The sequence below is a fragment of the Pholcus phalangioides genome, unplaced genomic scaffold (assembly GCF_987345545.1).
Source record: "Pholcus phalangioides strain wild (caught in Gottingen) unplaced genomic scaffold, Ppha-v1.0 ptg000011l_1, whole genome shotgun sequence".
NCBI lineage: Eukaryota > Metazoa > Arthropoda > Arachnida > Araneae > Pholcidae > Pholcus > Pholcus phalangioides.
Window position 1 is genome coordinate 33838751 of NW_028301604.1, and position 21211 is coordinate 33859961.

The window sequence follows — 21211 nt, forward strand, 5'->3', positions numbered from 1 at the left end:
TGCCTTGTTTTTACCACTTTTTGCCAGTAGACAAAACCAAACCCTGGTACAGTCGACACATCAACATTGAAATCACCTGTTATAATTTTTATTTTATCACTATTATTATGATTTGAAATGTATTCAAGGGACTCCAAAAATTAATTTGCATTTCTAGAGGGAAGGGAATGCCAGACAGCTAAGGTTAATTCAGTATTTTTAGTTATGAGAATACAGATATCTGGAGTTTTCACATATCAGAAATTATGGTGAAGTCAGAAATTGAATATAAATATAAATTGCAATGCCAGTGTGTGCGATTATAATTTATTATACAGTAATAACCATTTATGTTACATTGAGTGTGACCTTAATCCCACGTCTCAGTGATGCAAAAAAGATCAATATGATATTTTGTATTAAGTACAAAACAATCAACAATTTCATGCTTACTCTAAGTACTTCTGGCATTGACATGAATTAAATAATAAGAATTTTTTTCGGAAAACAGATGTGAAATGAAATAATTAATTTATGTACTAACAGTTGGTATTTGTACTATTCATGGTGTAGTTGCAAGTAGATTGACTGGCCATCTCCATGTTACAATGACTGAAATATAAAAATTTTATATGTGTATATGTATATAAAATCAGTAGCTTTCAGAAGGCAATGTTCAAGAAATCATCAGGTGACTGAATTCTCAGAGCCAAAGAGTTTTCACATTTTTTAAGTTTACCATTCCAAGTTTACACCTGACAATATCCCGTTTCCATGGCCATATGCTGTAACAAGGTGATTTTATTGATGTAAGATTATCTGATCACTCCCACCAGATCGAATGTCCCAATTCAAAATTATTTTTTTTCTTAAAAACAGTTTGTCCCACACTGTCCTAGATTTGGACTGAACAATAAGTTTTCCAGTTTTCCCCTAAATGATCCCTCACTTCTACTCCAGGTTAGTTTACATACAATACCAACCAATGTCATTCACCTCCATACACACTCATTGCCATAAAAATTTGCGCACGAAGAAGTCGTCAAAATGAAACGAAATTTTACACATGTAAGTACTACGTTGATATAAGTAAGTGATTAGAAAATCCAAGAAAAAGGATCATTTATTGCAGAAAAAAGTACAGATGAACAGAAGTTTTAGTACTCTGTTGGACCCCCTCTAGCGCGAATGCACGATGCGATACGAGCGGGCATTGAGGCATACAAGTTCCGTATGATGTCCTGAAACATCTCGTTCCACAGTTGCTGTAAATGCGCCTCTAGTTCAACCAACCTCGTAGGGTGTCCAACTTGCCGTCCCAAATGATCCCAGATATGCTCGATTGGTGACAAATCTGGGGATAGAGCAGGCCAGGGAAGGGTGGTAATGTGGCGGAGGCAGTCTTATGACATCCTTGCTGTGTGTGGCCTAGCATTGTCTTGTTGAAAAATGGCTGCTGGGAGCCCTGCCATGGGTGGCAACACATGTGGCTGAAGGATGTTATGGACGTACCGCTGGGCTGTCATTGCGCCATGGATCAATATTAGGGGTGACCGTGTATCGTAAGCAATGGCACCCCATACCATGACACCAGCTGTGGGAGCGGTGTGTCGCTGTAAAGCGAAGGCAGGATTGAAGCGTTCACCACGGGGCCTCCACACACGAACACGATTGTCATCACTGCTCAAGTTGAATCTCGATTCGTTGCTGAAGACGACCTGGGTCTATTCCGTTGCAGTCCAATCCCGTCGTGCTCGACACCACTCCAAACGGAGGCGTTGGTGGATGGGTGTCATTGGCAGCACACGTAATGGGCGCCGCGATACCAGATGTCCTTCAGCCAGGCACCTTGCGATGGTTCGGAAAGACACAGGGGCCCGTAGTGAAGCTGCTGCCTGTGTCTGGATAGCGGCCAATGAGGCAGTTGGCTCTACGCGTGTGTTTCGGATGATGTGGATGACTGGTCTATTGAGGGCATCCTGAACCTGGTCGCCGTGTAAATGACGTCTCTTCTGTCCACTGGTCCCAACACCACCTCACAGTAAAATCAGAACGGCCTAGTTGACGAGCTACTCGCCAAGCTGACCACCCAGCTTCCATCGTCCCGATGATTCTTCCCCTATCAAACTCTGACAACTGCTCATATGGTCTTCGACGGCGGCGTAACGGCATGTCTACCTCAGCATTTCCTTTGCAAACGATTAAATACACTCCAGCAAGCTCTGCTTACCAGTTTTATACTCCAAGGAGAACGAAGTTCAACGCCCTCTAGTGGCATTACACAATGCGCAATCATGCTGCATTTCTAATCATTTGCATATCTGTCCGACATGTACCTTCAGGCCAACTTTCGTTTCGATCCCACAATTATTTCTTGGTGCACAAATTTTTATGGCAATGAGTGTACTTACAAATATCACAAAACAGGTTTTTAAGTTTAAGTTCTGGTAATTTAGCTAAATTTGAGTCAACCCCATGTATTTAAAGATTTGTTTCTGTTATATTGTTGCAGATCCTTTAGCTCACTTGAGATATCGACTATTTCACATTTTCTATCATTCTCTATTGATTCCAACTTCGACAGTTGATCTCTCAGATCTTTGTTTTTGAACTGCAAATTTTCCACTAACTTTAATAAGGCATCATACTTTGATGACATGAGTCATTTCGCTTTTTAATCTGGCTGAAAATGTCAATTTTTTTTATTCATTTGAATTTTACAAATTCAGAAATCGTTTTATGAAATACATGCAATAATTAATTTTACTATATTTGTTTTCTTCATTGTTGAGGCCAGATTTTTTTGTTGTAGTTAATGTCATCTTTCACTATTTTTTTCAAGACTTAACTCACAAGGTCAGCAAAATAATTCTCCAATGCAGCCGTTTTACCTATCGAACTGTCATTAGCTATGGGGGAGATCAGTGTTTTCTGGATTTAATGAAATCTATCTCATTTGCAAGGTATTCTCTCCATTGAATGTTTGATTTTGTGTTAGTTTCTCAGGGTTCTTCATTGTGGCCCCAGTTTTCTTTGTCCAATCAACTAGAACTATTTCCATTTTAGAATATTTTTCAATATTTTTTGCATGCTAAATTACACTTCTCAATCAATTTTGAACACTTGATCAAAGAATAAAAAATACAAAAATATTTTGTAGCTCTATATGTATCTCCAATTTAACCTATCAAATTGTGTTAGAGTTTCTAAACTGAAGAGCCAAAAAAACTGCTACAGGCATGGGTATGCAAATAAAGAGATATGGAACCAATCAGAGTACGGCGCTGCGGTCGGCAACGCCTATATAACACAAGTGTCTGGCATAGTTGTCAGATCGGTTACTGCTGCTGTTACAATGGCCGGTTATCGAGATTTAAGTGAGTTTGAACGTGGTGTTATAGTCGGCGCACGAGAGATGGGACATAGCATCTCCGAGGTAGCGATGAAATTTGAATTTTCATGTACGACCATTTCATGAGTGTACCGTGAATATCGGGAATCCGGTAAAAAATTAAATCTACGACATCGCTGCGGCCGAAAAAAGATCATGCAAGAACGGGACCAACGACGACTGACGAGAATCATTAAACGTGACAGACGTGCAACCTTTCCGCAAATTGCTGCAGATTTCAATGCTGGGCCATCAACAAGTGTCAGCATGTGAACCATTCAACGAAACATAATCGATATGGGCTTTCGGAGCCGAAGGTCCACTCGTGTACCCTTGATGACTGCACGACACAAAGCTTTACGCCTCGCCTGGGCCAGACAACACCGACATTGGACTGTTGAGGACTGGAAACACGTTGCCTGGGCTGACGAGTCTCGGTTCCAATTGCTTCGAGCTGATGGACGTGTACGGGTACGGAGACAACCTCATGAATCCATGGACCCTACATGTCAACAGGGGACTGTTCAAGCTGGTGGAGGCTCTGTGATGGTATGGGGCGTGTGCAGTTGGTGTGATATGGGACCCCTGATACGTCTAGATACGACTCTGACAGGTGACAGGTACGTAAGCATCCTGTCTAATCACCTGCACCCATTCATGTCCATTGTGCATTCCGACAGACTTGGACAATTTCAGCAGGACGATGCGACACCCCACACGTCCAGAATTGCTACAAAGTGGCTCCAGGAACACTCTTCTGACTTTAGGCACTTCCGCTGGCGACCTAAATCCCCAGACATGAACATTATTGAACATATCTAGGATGCCTTGCAATGTGCTGTTCAGAAGAGATCTCCACCCCCTCTTACTCCTATGGATTTATGGACAGCCCTGCAGGGATTCGTGGTGTCAATTACCTCCAGCACTACTTCAGACATTAGTCGAGTCCATGCCACGTTGTGTTGCGGCACTTCTGCGGGCTCGTGGGGGCCCTACACGATATTAGGCAGGTGTACCAGTTTTTTTGGCTCTTCAGTGTAATTTAGAAGCTATAGTAAAGCTATGAGAATGAATGTGAAAAATCAAGATTGCGATAGATCGAGCTTCACATTTTTTTCCCCTATCTGAATGAAGTTAATAAAACAGATAGGACCATAAGATACAGAAAAACAAATAAGGTTCAAGCTGCCTACTTCCATCAATTCTTAGAGTCCAGATATTTTCAGAATTGCTCAGAATCTGTAACTCTTATTTCCTATAATGCTGGCAATCTGGTAATAAAAAAATTTTTATCTCAAAATTAAACATTCAGTGCTTTGGATAAAAGATAACATTTGCTGTCCTATTCAAATGTAATTCTTGGTATGATGCTTTTTTTTTAATAGGTATTATTGTTTAACTTTTGGTTGGGAGGGATAATATATTGTATCAATTCAATGTTTTAAAACTATTAGATAATTTGGTGGTGAGGGAAATTTTTCAGTCAAGAGTTGTAAGAACCCTGCATTTCTTTTTCTTGAGAAACTGACATTCCTCCCATAAGCAGAGATAGACTTGGAAGGCTAGGAGGGGCATCATGGGCGGAGATGCGGGGAGATGCCCGAGTGCCATAGGCAAAGCTGACTTATCTAATACATGTGCTGAGGGGGGCATCATCATGCCCACCCAGTAATCATCATTGTGCCCCCCTGACATTCAAGTCTATCTCTGCCTATGAAGGGCATGATGATGATGTCAGTTCATGTGCATGGTGCATAGGTAACAGAACACACAGCATTTTACAGGTGAACCATTGATCCCCCATTGTATAATTCCTATGTTTGATCTGTTTTGGAATACTGTAGCATAATTTGGAATCCACATTGTTTATTTAATATAGTTAAAATTGAACGTGATCAAAACAGGTTTTTATGCTATGTGAATTTTAAGAAACATCAGTCATAGAATCATTACTTACCAAACGAAATACTTTGCTGATCGTTCAGTTATGATTCACTTGAAACTCAGTCTCCAGGCCCTTACTAGATTTTTGTAAAAATTCTTTACTTTGATATTGATGCACCTGATATTGTAAATCTTATTACTTTTTATTGCCCATGAATCAATCTTAGATGCCATAATTTTTTTATGTTCCTCCATATCGTTCTAATGTTTTGAAAAGTTCTCCATTGTACCAATTTGTAAGATGCAGTAATACTGATGTATATTTTTTAATTTTTATTTGTGTATACATATGTTTTTATCTTTATCATGTATTCATATATGTAAACTGTAACTGGGCTTTTGCCTGTAGTTAGCATTTTTAAATAAGTAATTCCAATCAGAAAAAATATCCAAAAAACATTTAGAAGTCTGATATGTCATTCATGTTGTAAGGGGTTGTTTTTCCAGTTTTTCCTTATGCCATCAATAAAATAAAGTGTAATATTCACTAAAATACAAATACAACAAATATACAAATACAAATACAACGCCACAACAGGCAAATTGCCCAACGAGGTGGCTGACTTAGAACATCATGGATCCCAGAGCCATTTTTTGGTGGCCCTACCTACTACTGCTACACCACACATGCACCCCGCTCACACCCCCCGGAACCCCCAACGAATCGTTAATGTGCTTGTACATGTAGTGAAACCTGACGTGAAGTTTTTTGTTTCTCTGTAATGCTTGTTATGTGTAGTGCTGCCATCTGCCACCAGTTTCTCTAACTATGAGTGAAGTGTTATGATTGAATGATTTATCGTTGTAGGACTGTTGTTCTCTGTGGCGAGACTTTTTAACGGGGAGATCGGCTTGCATTTGCGCCTTGAAGTTGGGAACCACAGAAAACCAACTTCAGCCGACCACCACTGTGGGGTTCGAACCCGGATCCTCGCATCGCGAGTCCGGCACTATAACCACTCGACCACCACAGCGGCTAGGATATTTGAAAAACAGAGGAAAGTTGTGAAAAAAACACATTAAATGCGGGTAAATCGGTTTACTTGCATTTTTAATGTTTTTTGAATTCAAATATCTTAGTGATGATTTCATTTAGAAATATGGATTTTTTTTTGTTGGCATCAGGACAGACAGTGCAACAACTTTCTCATTTGGTTTTTGGGCACACAGTGACTATGTAGAAAAGTTTGTATTTCAATACCTATATAACCCTTTGTCACGTGACTGAATTATCTGAGTTAATACATGCTATTCAGATACTTTTTGTAACTGGAAGTATGCCTCTCAGATGAACAGTTTGCCAGGAAGATGGTATATGTGGTGTTACCTATGCAAACTGTATATGCATTTACATTAAATCAGTCGGCTGTCTCATTGATGCTGGGGGGAAGAAGCAATGCCCTCCTATAGCTCTGCCCATGGTATCTCCTGATCTAGTAATTTTGTGAGAGAGCTTCTTTTATGCTTCTCTAGGATGAATGAATTATATGTCTGATTTGATCATACCAAAAATTAGAAGCCAATGCCATGTTATGAAACACTATGAAATACAACTGAGCATAGTCGCTACAAGCTTTACTCCCCAATTTTATTGGAATCATATGCACATCATTAAACTTTGTGTAATGATCTATTCCAGCTTGGACCCAATGTCAGCATAGGACCAAATGCGGTCATTGGAGAAGGAGTGCGCATAAGAGATTCAATTGTACTTGGCAATGCTACAATTCAGGTAAGTACTATCCTCCCATCAAAAACATTTCAGGTAAAAAATTAAGCCAAGTCTTGATTCTTTCCCCATAAAAAGTGGTGATATCTGATGTAGAGCCAAGTCTAATGCTGTTATCAACTGTGACACTTTGTGCCGCACGGTGGCGTGGGGTCAACGGAATGCAGACCATTGGCCTACGTGCATAGAGCCCTCCCTCATGAAGCCAATTACGTACTGTTTGGCTGGACACCCTTCGTCCTGTTGCCAAGAGCAACCGTCTTTGCAGTTGCGTAGCATTCTCTGTTCTGTTTCGACGGGCTGTTAACCGTATATACCGGTCATCAGTTGCTGTAGTGGCGCGTGGCCGAACTTGCCCTGGTCGACGTCTAACATTTCCTGTTTCTTGGAATCGATTCCACAGCCTTGCAACAACACTTCTGGCGACTCCAACAGCGTCCGCGACACTACGTTGTGTTTGCCCGGATTCCAGTCTGCCTATTACACGCCATGCCATGGATTCCGGTAAATCACGTTGTTGAGACATCCTCAAGTCACCTTGTCTCAAAAAAAAATACTGCGCAATCGAATTTCACAGTTACGGCAGTAAAACAGACGTTTCTGCAACATCCCGATTTCTGCCCTTATCTCCTTTTTCTGGTTTTTGACGTCATGAACTTTGATTTGCATATGAAGTTTTCTTCTTCCGTTTCCTGCTAGGCTTTAAATTATGGATGATTCATTTTATGTTACTTATCGGTATACATCTTTGCGTAATTTTGTTAAAACCATGTGCTCCCCTAATTGTTTTGAGCAGTGTATATAAGGGATATTCAAGTAATTTTTCTATCCTGACCCTATTTTTAAAAATATGTCCAGGTTTTTCATCATAGCTCAGTTTAATTTGTGATATTTACCAAAATCAGGGACAAGGATAATATGTATAACTTATAAATTATATTATAGTAACTTTTTGACAAAAAATTATGAATGTTCAATATTTTTGTTGTGCGTAACAAATATGTACATTTTTACTTTTTACAGATCAGACCGTGATTTATGACAAGTAGATGTGCAGTAAAGTAGCCCTGGATTATTTTTTACACATTTTTTTGAATGAAAACATGGTTCTCACTTATTCCCAAGAGATCCGTATGATCTGTCCAGAGAATATTTTAGTAGTAGTAAACATCCATGCCCGAACCAGGATTTGAACCCAGACCTACATGGTCAGTGACAAGCTCCCTAACAGGGCTGGATTAAGATGTTTGATGTCCCTAAGCATGTGAATGGTTTTGGTGCCCCCTCCTTACAAGTATATAGGTATATTTTACTTGATATTGAGAATACTTGAATCTATAAATGAAAGAAAAAACATTTAAATGAAATTTTATATTTCAGAAGTCAGAAAGTAAAAATAATCTTTCTCTTTCTAAGGCAGTATTATAGTTTAGATAATTTTGTGCACTGACATTGAAGTTAAGTTGGGTTAGTGAATGATAATCACAACATTACTGACGGGGAATTACCCACCTCTGACTTGGATGGCTTCGCGATTGACACTAAATCACCGGGCAAATTAAAATGTGTGTTAATTAATGCCAGGAGCTTGGGTAATAAGAAAGATATTTTAGAAACTATGATAGTTGTGGAGGGCCTGGATCTTATACCAATTACAGAATCTTGGCCAAAAGATGGGGATAAATCTTTCTTACACTTCTCAGGATACTGTTACGATCCGATATGTAAATCGGATGCTGCCGATATCAATCCGCCATGACGTCATCGATCATGTGCGATCCTCATATATAAAGGAAGATTTCCTCTGTGCACACACACACTTAATCCTGCCTTAGTTCGGTATCGCGACGCTGTGCGCTCGTGAGAGATGTTTTAATTTTAACTGTTTTATGTTAGTTATGTTGAGTTTCATTGAATAATTTACTTTTAACCCACTGCATTTCCGCCTCTTAAAAGATACAATACTTTTTTGACGAATAGATCTCATAGGAAAAGGGGTGGAGTGTTTATGTACGTAAAATCATTTTTGAAGGCTAGAGAGCATAACGTGCAGAGAAGTGATATTGAAACTGTATGGGTTGAGCTTGAAAACAAAAGACTTCATAAACTTATTGTTAGGTTTGTTACAATCCACCGAATAGGGTTCCAAACTACATCACCAAACTTCATGATGAAATTTCCATGTGTAAGTGTAAGAGGGTTGTAATACTTGGGAATTCTCAATTACCCAGGTATAGATTGGGAGAACCTTCAAGCTGGAGATAGTTGGAACAGTTGGGCCCCTGTCGATAGGAGGGTCTAGGTCAGAGAGCAATTTAGGCATGTGTAGTGCTTTTGGTGACTTTTTCTCGTCAGTTTTTAATGGAGATAATGATAATAAACATATGGGTGTTGCATGGGGTAATAAAATCCTCAACGATATGCAAGTGGAAGACGTGGAGGTCCTAAATCTCCTAAAAAATGTATGTGCAAGCAAAGCACCAGAACCAGATGATATCTATCCCAGGGTCCTCAGGGAATGTGCTAATCGCACAGATATATAGGAGTAGTGTTGCTGAGGGTATCGTCCCAAGGGATTGGGAACTTGCTAATGTTGTTCCGATATTTAAGAAGGGTAGTAGAGAAGCTATATCCGATTATCGTCCAGTGAGTTTGACGAGCTCCCTTTCAAAAATTTTGGAAATTATTATCAAAAAGCAGTTTGTGAAGTGGATAGACGAGAATAATGTATTGTCGGATAATCATCATGGGTTCAGGAAGGGGAAGTCCTGTGACTAACCTCCTTTGCTTCTATGATCACGTGACAAAGGCTTTGTGTAAGGGCAAAAATGTAGATGTTTACCTTGATTTCCAGAAGGCATTCGATCGGGTCCAACATGGTAAACTCTTGAAGCGTTTACACGAGATTGGGATTGGGTGCAACTTGCTGAATTTGATAGCATCGTGGTTAAGAGATAGGTCACAACGACAACGAATTATGGTGAACGGGAAATTCTCTGGTTGGATAGGCGTCACAAGTGGAGTTCAAGGAAGTGTCCTTGGCCCCATACTTTTTTTCACTTCTTATCGGTAAACTCGATCAGGGTATCGATGGGATTACTAGCAAATTCGCAGATGACGTGAAGCTAATGGCAGGGGTGCAAAAACTGCGCCAATTGTGCCAAAACGGTTCTCTTTCTACATGGTGCACCAAGGCGCCGAAACGGTTCTCTTTCTACATGGTGCGCCAAGGCGCTGAATCCCTGCACATTTGCGCCAATTCTTGTTTGTTGTTCGTGGACGTACCGCTAATGCACTGTAGTGCATCGAATGCCCAGAATTTAGGAAAAAGAAGCATGAAAATTTTGTTCACCGGACGCGTTCCTACTACCTTGAAGTATAAAGTCTGATACTGGGGGGGGGGGGGTTATTGGTATAACCGACGGGCTATCGAAGTCCTTGAATGAATATGCCAAATTTCCCAAATTCGGAGACCGTTTTTTTCTCCTGCGGGTTATATACTGAAAATAATGGTAATTTCATGGCTGCCAACCTGTATTCAAAGACAGCATACATCGAAAAGGGGATTGGTTTACTCGTTTAAATTAACGACATTTTTCGGAAATCTTTGGGAAAAAACCGTATCTGTAAAAGCTCCAGCTAAAATATTCATAGTTTTGTCATGTAGCCAGTATGCGGTCGTGTGGTTATCGTCGGCGGTTGCCGATTGTGACAATTTCACATCATGAAAATCCAGATTTGGCTCGACAAAAAAAAATCCACCCATGCAGAACCTATTTTTGGCGCTACTGACCATGTTTTTTTTGTCAACAAAGCCTTTTTCACCCTTTCAACTTCATTTGCAGGGTTCGTACAGGTCAGGGAAAATTTTTTTTACTAAAAAAATTTATTCCATTTGTGTTTTAAAACCTGGAAATTTCAGACAACGACCTGGAATATAGTCACGATTGTCATCTGATCAGGAAAAAAAGATCGATAAAAAAATAATAATGATTAAAAAAAAATTCCGTCAGGATAAAAAAGGGAATTCCGATAACATCGTAAATATTGATAATCCGTAAAATATTGCAATAAATGTTAGATACTGCCAAGGGGGAATGAGGATTTCGTAAGTCCACTTGGAAAAGTGTATTGCTACGACTTTATCATAACTCTTTCTAGTGTTTCCCAGAAACATCAAAACTACCCATTGTAGAAAGACATGGGTATAAAGCTGAGTTGCGGTAATTTTGTAAATTGACTTCAGTTAGGAACGGCGGATGACGCACGTGTGTATTTTGTACAGCTTCGGTATAAGGGACAGGTTAGCGATTTTCGGCACCAAACATGTCCGACGACCTCATCAAAAGCCGTCAAGGCCGTTAGACACATTATGGGCGGTGAAAAAAAACATCACTAGCATAGAAAACATGAAAAATATCATGGAACACAAGAGAAATGAAAACATAAATAAGAGCTGTATTGAGCGAGCATAAAAATGCTAAAACCAACAAGCATAATTATAATAAAAATAATTGTAAATTTAAACCCGGACTGTCTTTCCGGGAATCTAGGCTCTTATAAAAAAACAACAGTACTGCATGTTGTATAAATAAATATATTCTATGTATTATAAATTAAAATCCGGACTCACTTTCCGGGTATCCAGATTCTTTTAAATAAAATAAGAAAAAAAAAATAAAAAGGATACGGGGCATCCTGTATGCAGAAAAGAAGAAATTCAGAGAATATCAAAGCTACAACCTGAGTGAGATCCAATAATTAATTAGTCCGACCTACACACTACATTATATATATGGAAGGAAGAGAAAATGATCCCAATGGTTTTTCAAATCATTCAAAATGCCGCGGCTATAAGGTGACGTCATTTGAAAGAAAAAAAGAGAATGGAAAGGGAGAAGACCCGTTTGTGTGTGTGAAAATAGCAGTTGGGAGTTTCAAAAAGATGCGCTAGAAGCAATGGAAAACAACCACCAGCGCTATATTTTTTTTAAACAAAGAACATTCTAGAACAACGACAACCCAGCAGGCAACGGCAACGCAAAACACCACACTGCACCGGCGCTGGCGACTTATCGTCGGAAAAAAGTTGCTAAGTTGGGGTGTCCCTTATACTGAAGCTGTTCCGGAAATTTCTGAATTGTGTAAAATTTTTCTTCTCCATCAGGCTATTTGAAAAGCATAAATGCATGTAAAAAAAAAACTACGATTATGATGTCATTATGATATTGTAATTAAAAATTATTAATTTTATAATTAAAAATTATTAATTTTATAACTAATATTGATAATTTTATAATATAATTAATTTTTTTGTAAATTTTTATTAATTTATATGAATTTTTTGATTTAAAAAAACATGAAATTTTTTGAAAATTTGACTGGAAAAGTCAAAGAAATTTTTTTACGAAAATGAGTATGAACCCTGATTTGGCACCCCTCCTAGAGCGGTGCCCAATATGGCCGTTGGGAAAAAAGAGGATCTGTAAAAACTCCAGCTAAAATATTCATAGTTTTGTCATCTAGCCACCATGCGGTAGTGTGGTTATCGTCAGCGGTTGCCAATCGTGACAATTTCACATCACGAAAATTCTAATTTGGCTAGAGAAAAAAAAACCTCTACCTATGCAGAACCTATTTTTGGCGCTACTGACCACGTTTTTTTTTGGTCAACAAAGCTTTTTTTACCCTTTCAACTATTTAGCACCCCTCCTAGAGTGGCACCCAATATGGCCGCACGGTCTGCCACTGCATTGGTGGGGGAGGGGCATGCTCTTAACAATGTCAAAGTAATGTCAATATAAACTTCTTATGTCAAAGGAAGGAGTTTGTACTAGGAGCATGCTCATTTTACATAACTTCTGTGAGATACCTATTATATATTAATGTTCTACCTTTCCAAAACATGTTGTTGGAGAGAATGAAAGGTTTGCACCCTTTCTTGTTTTTCGCACTCCCTCACGTATTGTTGGGATGTTGCTTAACATTGTATCTCCAACAGAACTATTAATTATGTGTGATGAATGGGTTGCACTACAATGCAAAGAATTACAAGAAGTAAAATCAGTTCAGAGAATATAGATATTGGGCAGACATATTCAAATTTTGTAACCTTGAAAGCAGCCTAAAGTTCAAAATTTTGCCAGTTTTGCTGAAGGCTTTTTTATCTTTAGCACATGGTAACACAGACAGTGAAAGAGAGTTCATTGTTAACAAATAAATAAAAGTCTGTTCGAACATGCAAAAAAAACCTGCCCATCCAATGCTTTAATGGAATAAGACATACAAAATCTTATGTTCAAGGGCATGAAAAATTTGAAAAAAATTGTCATTGAGATGCTGAACTTCTGAAAGCGACTCGTGATTCGTAATCTATCAACATGCTATTAGGTTGAGAAATTGTTTAAGTAAATAAGGTATTTTTATATTTTTATTGTTTTTTGCATTTTGCTTTTAAATTTAATAATTCCTTAAAAATTCTGTGAGAAGCTAATTTTTTTTTTCACGGAAACCCTTATTATATTCTGCATGTATTTTTTTTGCTATATCAGGATGAATAAGATTTTGGTGTTCAAGCAGCAGAAATTCTTGCTGCCTAGGTTTTTAGTATGCATGTTGCTTAATTTGAAAAGAGCCTAATAATTTTTATTTGTCATTTCAGTAATGCATGTTTTAGTAGTGACAGATAAAGATAATTCAGAGAACATTTCAATGGATTTTAATTTGTGAAGGAAATTTATTTAGAATTATTTGTTCCAACCATTTTTGGAAAAACTTTTGGCATTTCACAGAAAAATTACTCCTTATATTGCAGATATAGTTAGTTTTTAGTTCTGCTCCATTTTTGAAATTTCTTCTCCGAAATGGATGAGGGGTGCTTGCACCCCCTGGTATTATGGTCAGAGGTTCTGTCTATTTTCTGAACATTTCCATTGTCGAGGTATCACTCAAAAGCGTGATGTCATTTTACTGTGTAAAATTTTAGGGGTAGTGTATGCGGCCACCCCTTACAACCTGCCGCCTGTTTGCACTGCACCCCTTGTACCCTCGCTTAAGCTGCCTCTGGCCTAACGGCCGGAGATTGAGCACCCCCATTATATGGCAATCATTATATCAGAGTAGGATACGAATACAGGACAGAAAAGTAAAATTTAGGCGCAACTATATACAGTAACACTTTTTTTCAAGACGACAGCACTGCCTGTGTCTATCATCAAAAAGCCAGCACCCTTACTGAAAGTTTGTCTTATGAATGCATGAAATCAGGATTATTTCAACCCTTGAATGCAATTTGTACAAGGTGTTCAATTGTAATGTTTATCAAGTGCTCGCTAGCATAAAATCGGACACGAGTATTGAGCACTCTGGATGCTTCAGAGAGCACTGTGGTGCTCGTGAGCAACGGGTTGAAGATGCCTGGTTTATAATTTATCAGTAATGGCATGGGGGGGGGGGTGGAGGGAAGGTAAAAAAAGTTCGACTGAAATGGGAAGGGGCGGCAAAAACTTAAATACTGCCCCGTCCAGTTATACAGTTTTCGCATTTATACGACACTTCGTTTAAACGAGGTTTCATTATTTGAGCCTGAGCACCCCCAACATTTTCAATAAGTTTACGCCTATGATGACTGGCTATCATTTTTGTGTGTTTTGTTTCTTTACTGACTAAATTGGTGTTCGATAACTTTGTAGTTAATTTTTTTATCATACCTCCTGCTATTTTCAATATAATAACTCTAACTTCAGATTTTACCACCATTATGGGGCGTTGCGAGTCATTTCACTTTGCCTAGACAACACATTCATAGCCGTAGTTGACTTCATTCAAAAACCAATATATTTTGTCCGCAGCACTATTGTGATTGTCAGATTTAACAACACATTTATTAGCGGTTCAAAAACCACGACGCATGTCACAGTCCATTTTAATAGCTTCTTTCATGACCACAGCACCGTTGCCGTTGCCAGGAATTAATTTCGGGGGCACACATTTTTAAAGCACACATTTCTGTAAATCTCCTCTCTCCGTATCTCCATGGCGATATCCATTTTACCATAGATGTACGTTTGGGGGAGGGGAGAGAATGGGGCCTGTGCCCCTCAAGCCAATAAATAATTTAAATAAAATTCAATATCTTGGTAAAAAATAAAATATTGAAAGAAAATATGTACGTATTACATGCTATTTTAACCCTCTAAGTGGCATTGAGTCAGTGCAGTCTTAAGGCATAGGCCCACTTGGGCACACCCCGGGGCCTGAAGATAAGAGGTGCCTCACAAAAATGAGATCTGGCTGAAATTTTCAAGAATTTGTCTTGTAGGTCCTCAAAAAAATCACTTGGCCCGGGAGCCCATGATGCTCTTAAGACGGCCCTAATTGATGTGATATCTCGCCTTCTTAAAAGCCTCTTATTTTAGCATTGACAAGTCCAGATATTTTGTAAAGTTCATTTCTCATTGGAACACTTTCCCCTATACCCCGTTAGTTAGCACCTGCTGAAAATCAGCAGAAAACTTATTTCATTAAAAAAGATGGCGTTTTGAATGGGGTTTAATGATTTCTGCTGTGCTGCTTAAAGGATTAAAGAATTTCTGTAATTTAAATGCTTGTTGAAGGGTTTGTTGGAAACTCGTTTTTATTTCTTGCTCCCAACACAAGATTGAGTTCATGTCAACTTTCGTTTTTTCTTTTTTGTATATTATTATTGTCTTTCTCTTCGGAGAAATGTGTAAGAATGTATGTTGACAACTCTCTCAATGTGGGAGGTTCTTACGTAATTCCCCTGGATTTTATTGGCGCATTATTGAATCACCCTTTTTACAGAATTAAATGTTTAGTTTAAAAACGCAGGTGTGTGTTTGAATTCATGGTATTGACCATGGGCATAGTCTGTCGGCGCATGAGCATCAGTGAACCTATAGATTGATAGTTGATTAGTGAATCAGCTCAACTTTGGATACTTTGGATACTCAACTTTTCTACACAAGAAACTGTAAGTAGAATTTCACCAAATTCATATTTCGATTCGCACGATGGCGAATTTAACTGTGTTGAGTCGACGTAAGGGCAACGTCAAGGCCCAAATCACCAGACTTGATAAATTCTTGTCAGATAATGAAAGTGCTAGTGAGGCAGTAATTAAATGCAGAAAGGAAACATTAAACACGACAAAAAACAGTTTTGAAGAGTTGAAATTGAAATATTATGAAGTGTTAAAAGATGATGAGTTCGAAGTTCTAAATGTAGAGCTCTGTGAAATTGAAGAAAAATTAGAGGACACTGAAATCTGTTTGAGTTTTGAGTTTCGTTCCAAGTAAAATCAAAACTGATGCTTCTAAGCAAAACGTAAAACTATTATAAATTCCCCAGTCACCAGTAGTGTATTTACAGAGGGGCTAAGCGGGCTGTAGCCCAGGGTGGCAAATTTGGAAAGGCGGCGAATTTTGGAGTATAGAAATAGGGGAGAGAAAAAACATTTTTTTTTAATTCACGTTTCGTAAACATATGGGAGTGCCATGTGTCATTTCTATCGTAAATAATACATAATTATTAAAATATTGTTTATTTTTTGTTTTATTTCCACACCGACTGCTGTTGAAGTAAAAAATTATGATTGTCTAACCTTCCTATTTACAGTGTGCCGCCTTCCCCAATAGTATTGTCATAAGTAGAGGTGAGCGCGGTAGCCCAGGTCGATAAGATGCTCGCCCTAAATACCAAAGAATGTTTAGAGGTGTCACGAGTTCGATACCCGGTTCGTCCTTGTCAGATAACTTTCCTGACACGGGTACAACAGAAACTGCGACATGACCGCAGAAAAAATTACTACCGCAGGGAGTCCCCAGTCTAGGGGTTAGTGCACCAATCTCTCGATGTGTATGAAAAAAACAAGCCTACCGTTCTGAATAGACAATAAATTATTGGTCCCGGTCTAATTAGCCCTCCTGTGCAGAAAATGACCGTGGTGCGCCAAAAAGGATCAAAGGTTCAAGTAGAGGTAGGAGGATGAGTAGGCATCCAGCACTCATTTCAGATTACTGAAGGTGTTGGAAAAAAGGCAACAGTTCATCCGACGTCGCCTAAAGAAGGGCAGGTAGTTATTTTCTTTGGAGGGCTATCTATGGAGGGTGTTGGTAGAGAAAAAAATGAAAGGGGGTTCTTTTCGTGATTGAAGGCTGCTGCACCCTTCCCAGCTGACCACAAAGAACATTTCAATAGCTCAATTTCCGCTTTCTTTGACAATTAAAAAGACATTAAATAACATTCCACACTGATTTTAACGACGCCAGCCATATGAAAAGAATCTTCTGCAACAAAGATGCTTTTATTGGCGCTGGTCAGGGCTTTGGTGAAAGTGTTTGGGATATAGTTGACCATTTCGGGAGGGGTAAATAAAGTGTTAAGTGTTGTGGCTATAAATCGAATGGATGAATTCGATTACAATATAATTTTTTTTAACTTGTTTGGGAACCGAAATGGGAAGAAGCTGGTCAATCCAGAACAACATCCGTCTCCAGTCACTAATTGGAATATAAAGAAATCATGATACAGAATGGTCGACGGGGTCACGTGATTCAATTTACTGGTCCTATAAGGACAGCTCTTCTCATGTGACGTTTTCCTGAAAAAAAAGGGGGACAAATGTGGAGCTTGGCAGAACCCATATTTTTATTAATTGTATGCAGTATTATAAAACTGCATTTGGTTATAAACGCAAGATTACCAAAAAAAAAAAAAAAAAAAAACGGAAAAAAGCTCCCCTTCATTTTACACTTCCTTGATGAAAACAAAATAAGTAAATATCAAATATAGCTACTCATTCCTGGTAAGTTCATACATTTTGAATTTTGTGAGAGTTTTCTTTAATGATGATTTATGAACAATCGCCACAATTCAATCGTAGGTAATTTGGAATCCTCTGTAATACTTACATTCAATAAAGTATAAGACTCATATTTTTTTATACGATACATCGATAAATTGAAAAAAGTTTGAGCTAGTGCTCGTTTAAGAAATTAAAGTAAGAAAGGAATATTTATTGTATTTTAGTTTTCATTTTGGTTGCAAAACCACATGAAGTGAACTCACATCTTCGTCTTAATACTAGGACAACAATTAAATCATGTTTTCTCTGCAGTCTTCATATTGTCCCGTCTTACTTGCTTTTCTGATGAGTAACAAACATGACAGGTGAACAGTTTACATTTACAGTTGGGCGCAGTAGCCCAGGTTGATGAGAAATTCGCCTAGAGTACCAAAGAATGTTTAGAGGTGTCGTGAGTTTGGTACCGGTTTGTCCTCGTCGGAAAACTTTCCTGACACAGGGATACATTAGAAACGGTGACATGACCGCAAAAGAAATTGCTACTGCAGGGAGTCCCCCCATCGAGGGGTTAACGCACCAATCTCTCGATGTTTATGAAAAACAAGACTACCGTTCAGAATCGGCAATAAATTGTAGGTCCCAGTCTAATTAACCCTCATGTGCAGAAAATGACCGTGGTGCGACAAAAGTGATCGAATGGTCAAACATTTGTAGTTTGAACTATTTCTGTATATCGGAGATAATTAACACCATGTGCCAAAAGGAAAATTTTAGAAGAGAGCCGTTTAAAGTGTTTTTAAAGCGAATATCTTTGTTTTTTATTGAAATAGGACCTTCTCTACATCTATGTGTATAGTGTAACAAAAATACAGCAAATTAATAGCGTTATCTCAATGTTGACGAAAATGGACATAGTGCCTTTTATATATACACAGTATTTTAATTATGTTAATCCCCTTATTTCATGGAACGAGCATCGTGTTGTCTAGGTTTTGAAAAACGTGATTTTAGAGACTGGAGGTGACTGCAAGAAATGTGACGTGCATATGTTCATTTTCGTTTCAAAAAACACAATTTCCAAGAGATTGGCTTATGAATCACATGAAATTCAACTGTCAGTTAACCGAGTAGCAGTGTGCAGTGTCGCTTAATAAGAACCCAATTTAATTGAAAACTTCATTTTATTCCATATCAGCTTAGCATGAAAATAAGTGACGAGACATAACGAACACATATTGAACTATAACCGAAAAATGAACACTGATCGAAAACAAACATCATCCTTTATAGACGGAAATTCTTTCCCTTCATGGAAGTCGAACGGTTGTCGACAAGCGTAATCCGTCATTTGCATAAGGCATGAAGAATTTTTTCCTCCAACAATCAACCCCCTCATGCCGTATGCTTTCATACAAAAGTTCATTTAATAATTTCATATTACTGAGAACAATAGGTTCCATAAAATAATCTGCAAGATTACATTTGCTATTGATATATTTCAATTTAAAAAGTTCCTTTTCCACAAGATTTCTTAAGAAATGATACTTTACATCAATATGTTTTGAGCAGTTGTTCTCAATGGGTGAGAATGAAAAATCAATGGCGGCCTGGTTGTCACAATATACAATAAAATTATCAAAATCAATTTTTAATTGTTTGCATTCAAATAAAATATTTTGCAACCATATAAGTTAATTATATATATTCGGCCTCCATAGTTGATAAACTAACACATTTATAATATTGTCTGAGGCTTTCATGGCCGGCGTTAAATGACTTGCAAACGGTTTCCGGGTTATTAGGCCATGGTCTGAGAGATTTTCTTCCTGACGTTTCGCCCACATCTGTGGCAGGCATCATCTGCCTGCATATAGAGAAATGCATATAGAGAACAAGTCGATGACAGTAGATGTACGAAGCCTTTCTCGCTTGCCGCGGAGACTTACGTCCAATTAACCTCAGATGATGCCTGCCACAGATGTGGGCGAAACGTCAGGAAGAAAATCTCCCAGACCATGGCCTAATAACCCGGAAACCGTTTGCAAGTCATAACACATTTATGTTTAAATGTTCGCCATGATATGGGATCATTATCCAATATCATGATCATTCCTCCCATGGAAATCCTATCATCCCTATTACAGGCAAAGTCAGAATCAGAACAATGTAATTTCAAATTTTTGACATTTGATAAATTAGACATAAAATGTTTAAAATCGTTCACATATCCCAATAATTTTAACAAAATATTCTAGTGTTTCAGACCTGGATTTTACTGAAATTGTGACAATATATTGACAGCATAATAAATATCTGGACGTGTACGATTTGCAATGAATGCCAAGCAACCTAATACATATCTGTAAGGAAAATTGCTGATTTCATTTACTGGATCAGCAGTAGCTGGACAGTCAAGTTTTGTTAGTACACAACGTTTAGCAATAGCTAAAGAACAATGAGGATATTTGTATTTGGAATACATATTACAAATTTTATCTATATATTGGTGTTGATGAATAAATAACTTGCCATCCTCTTCGACGAAATTTACTGTTCAAAAGAGATTTAGCATGGTTTAAATCATTTTCTGATTGTCTAAAAATAATATCGGCATAAAATAACACACTTGTTCCAAATATATATACACAATTACACCATTTCAACTTCTTAAATTGTAAAGATTTAAGAATAGAATCAAATTCTAAAAACCATTCACGTCCACTCTGACGTAGACCATAAATTGCTTTGTTCAAGCGACAGACATAATTAGGTTTGATAGTCAATGAAACCAAATGGTTTCATGTACACCTCATGATTCAATTTCGCATAAAGATATGCGCATTTGACATCTAATTGACAATGAAGCCATCCAAGACAACTAACAAAGTGAAAAATAATCTCACAAGTGTAAAGTTGACCACAGGGCTAAATACTTCTTCATAAGAGTCACCTTTGATTTGATTGTAACCTTTAGCTACAAGTCTAGCTTTATAGTGTTCAATGTTCCCTTTTTTCATTTCTTTTCACTGTAAACCCATCTATTTTCCAAGATTTTCATATTCTCGGGTTGAGGAACCAAAGTCCACACTTTACGTTCATTCATAACATCCATTTCCGCATCCATGGCCTTTTTCCATTCAGATGAATCAGGGGATTTCATGGCTTCATTAAAGTTTCGCTGAATTTTTACATCAACATGATTAGCTTCGAGTTTGGTGAATTTCACTTTCCCTGAAAATTCGTTTTTACCACTGAAATCAAAAACATTCTTATTATATGTAATCTTATTTTTTTCACAATATTTTTTGCTATCTTGATGTGAACTGAATTTTATATTTGTTCC

The 21211-nt window shown here is 38.0% G+C and overlaps 1 protein-coding gene across 4 annotated transcripts in view; it reads left to right on the top strand.

Moving 5' to 3' along the window:
- The window catches only part of Gmppa (GDP-mannose pyrophosphorylase A), a 156447-nt gene that overhangs the window by 120072 nt on the left and 15164 nt on the right, over nt 1–21211 (top strand). For 2 of the 4 annotated variants that reach the window (XM_089239489.1, XM_089239492.1), the window contains one exon: nt 6954–7046. The exons of 1 other annotated variant lie outside the window; for it this stretch is intronic. In XM_089239489.1, the coding sequence (XP_089095615.1) occupies nt 6954–7046 (93 nt within the window). Of the gene's footprint in view, nt 1–6953; nt 7047–8066; nt 8346–21211 lie in introns of all 4 variants that reach the window. One more of the 4 variants, XR_016193564.1, reaches the window with a different exon arrangement.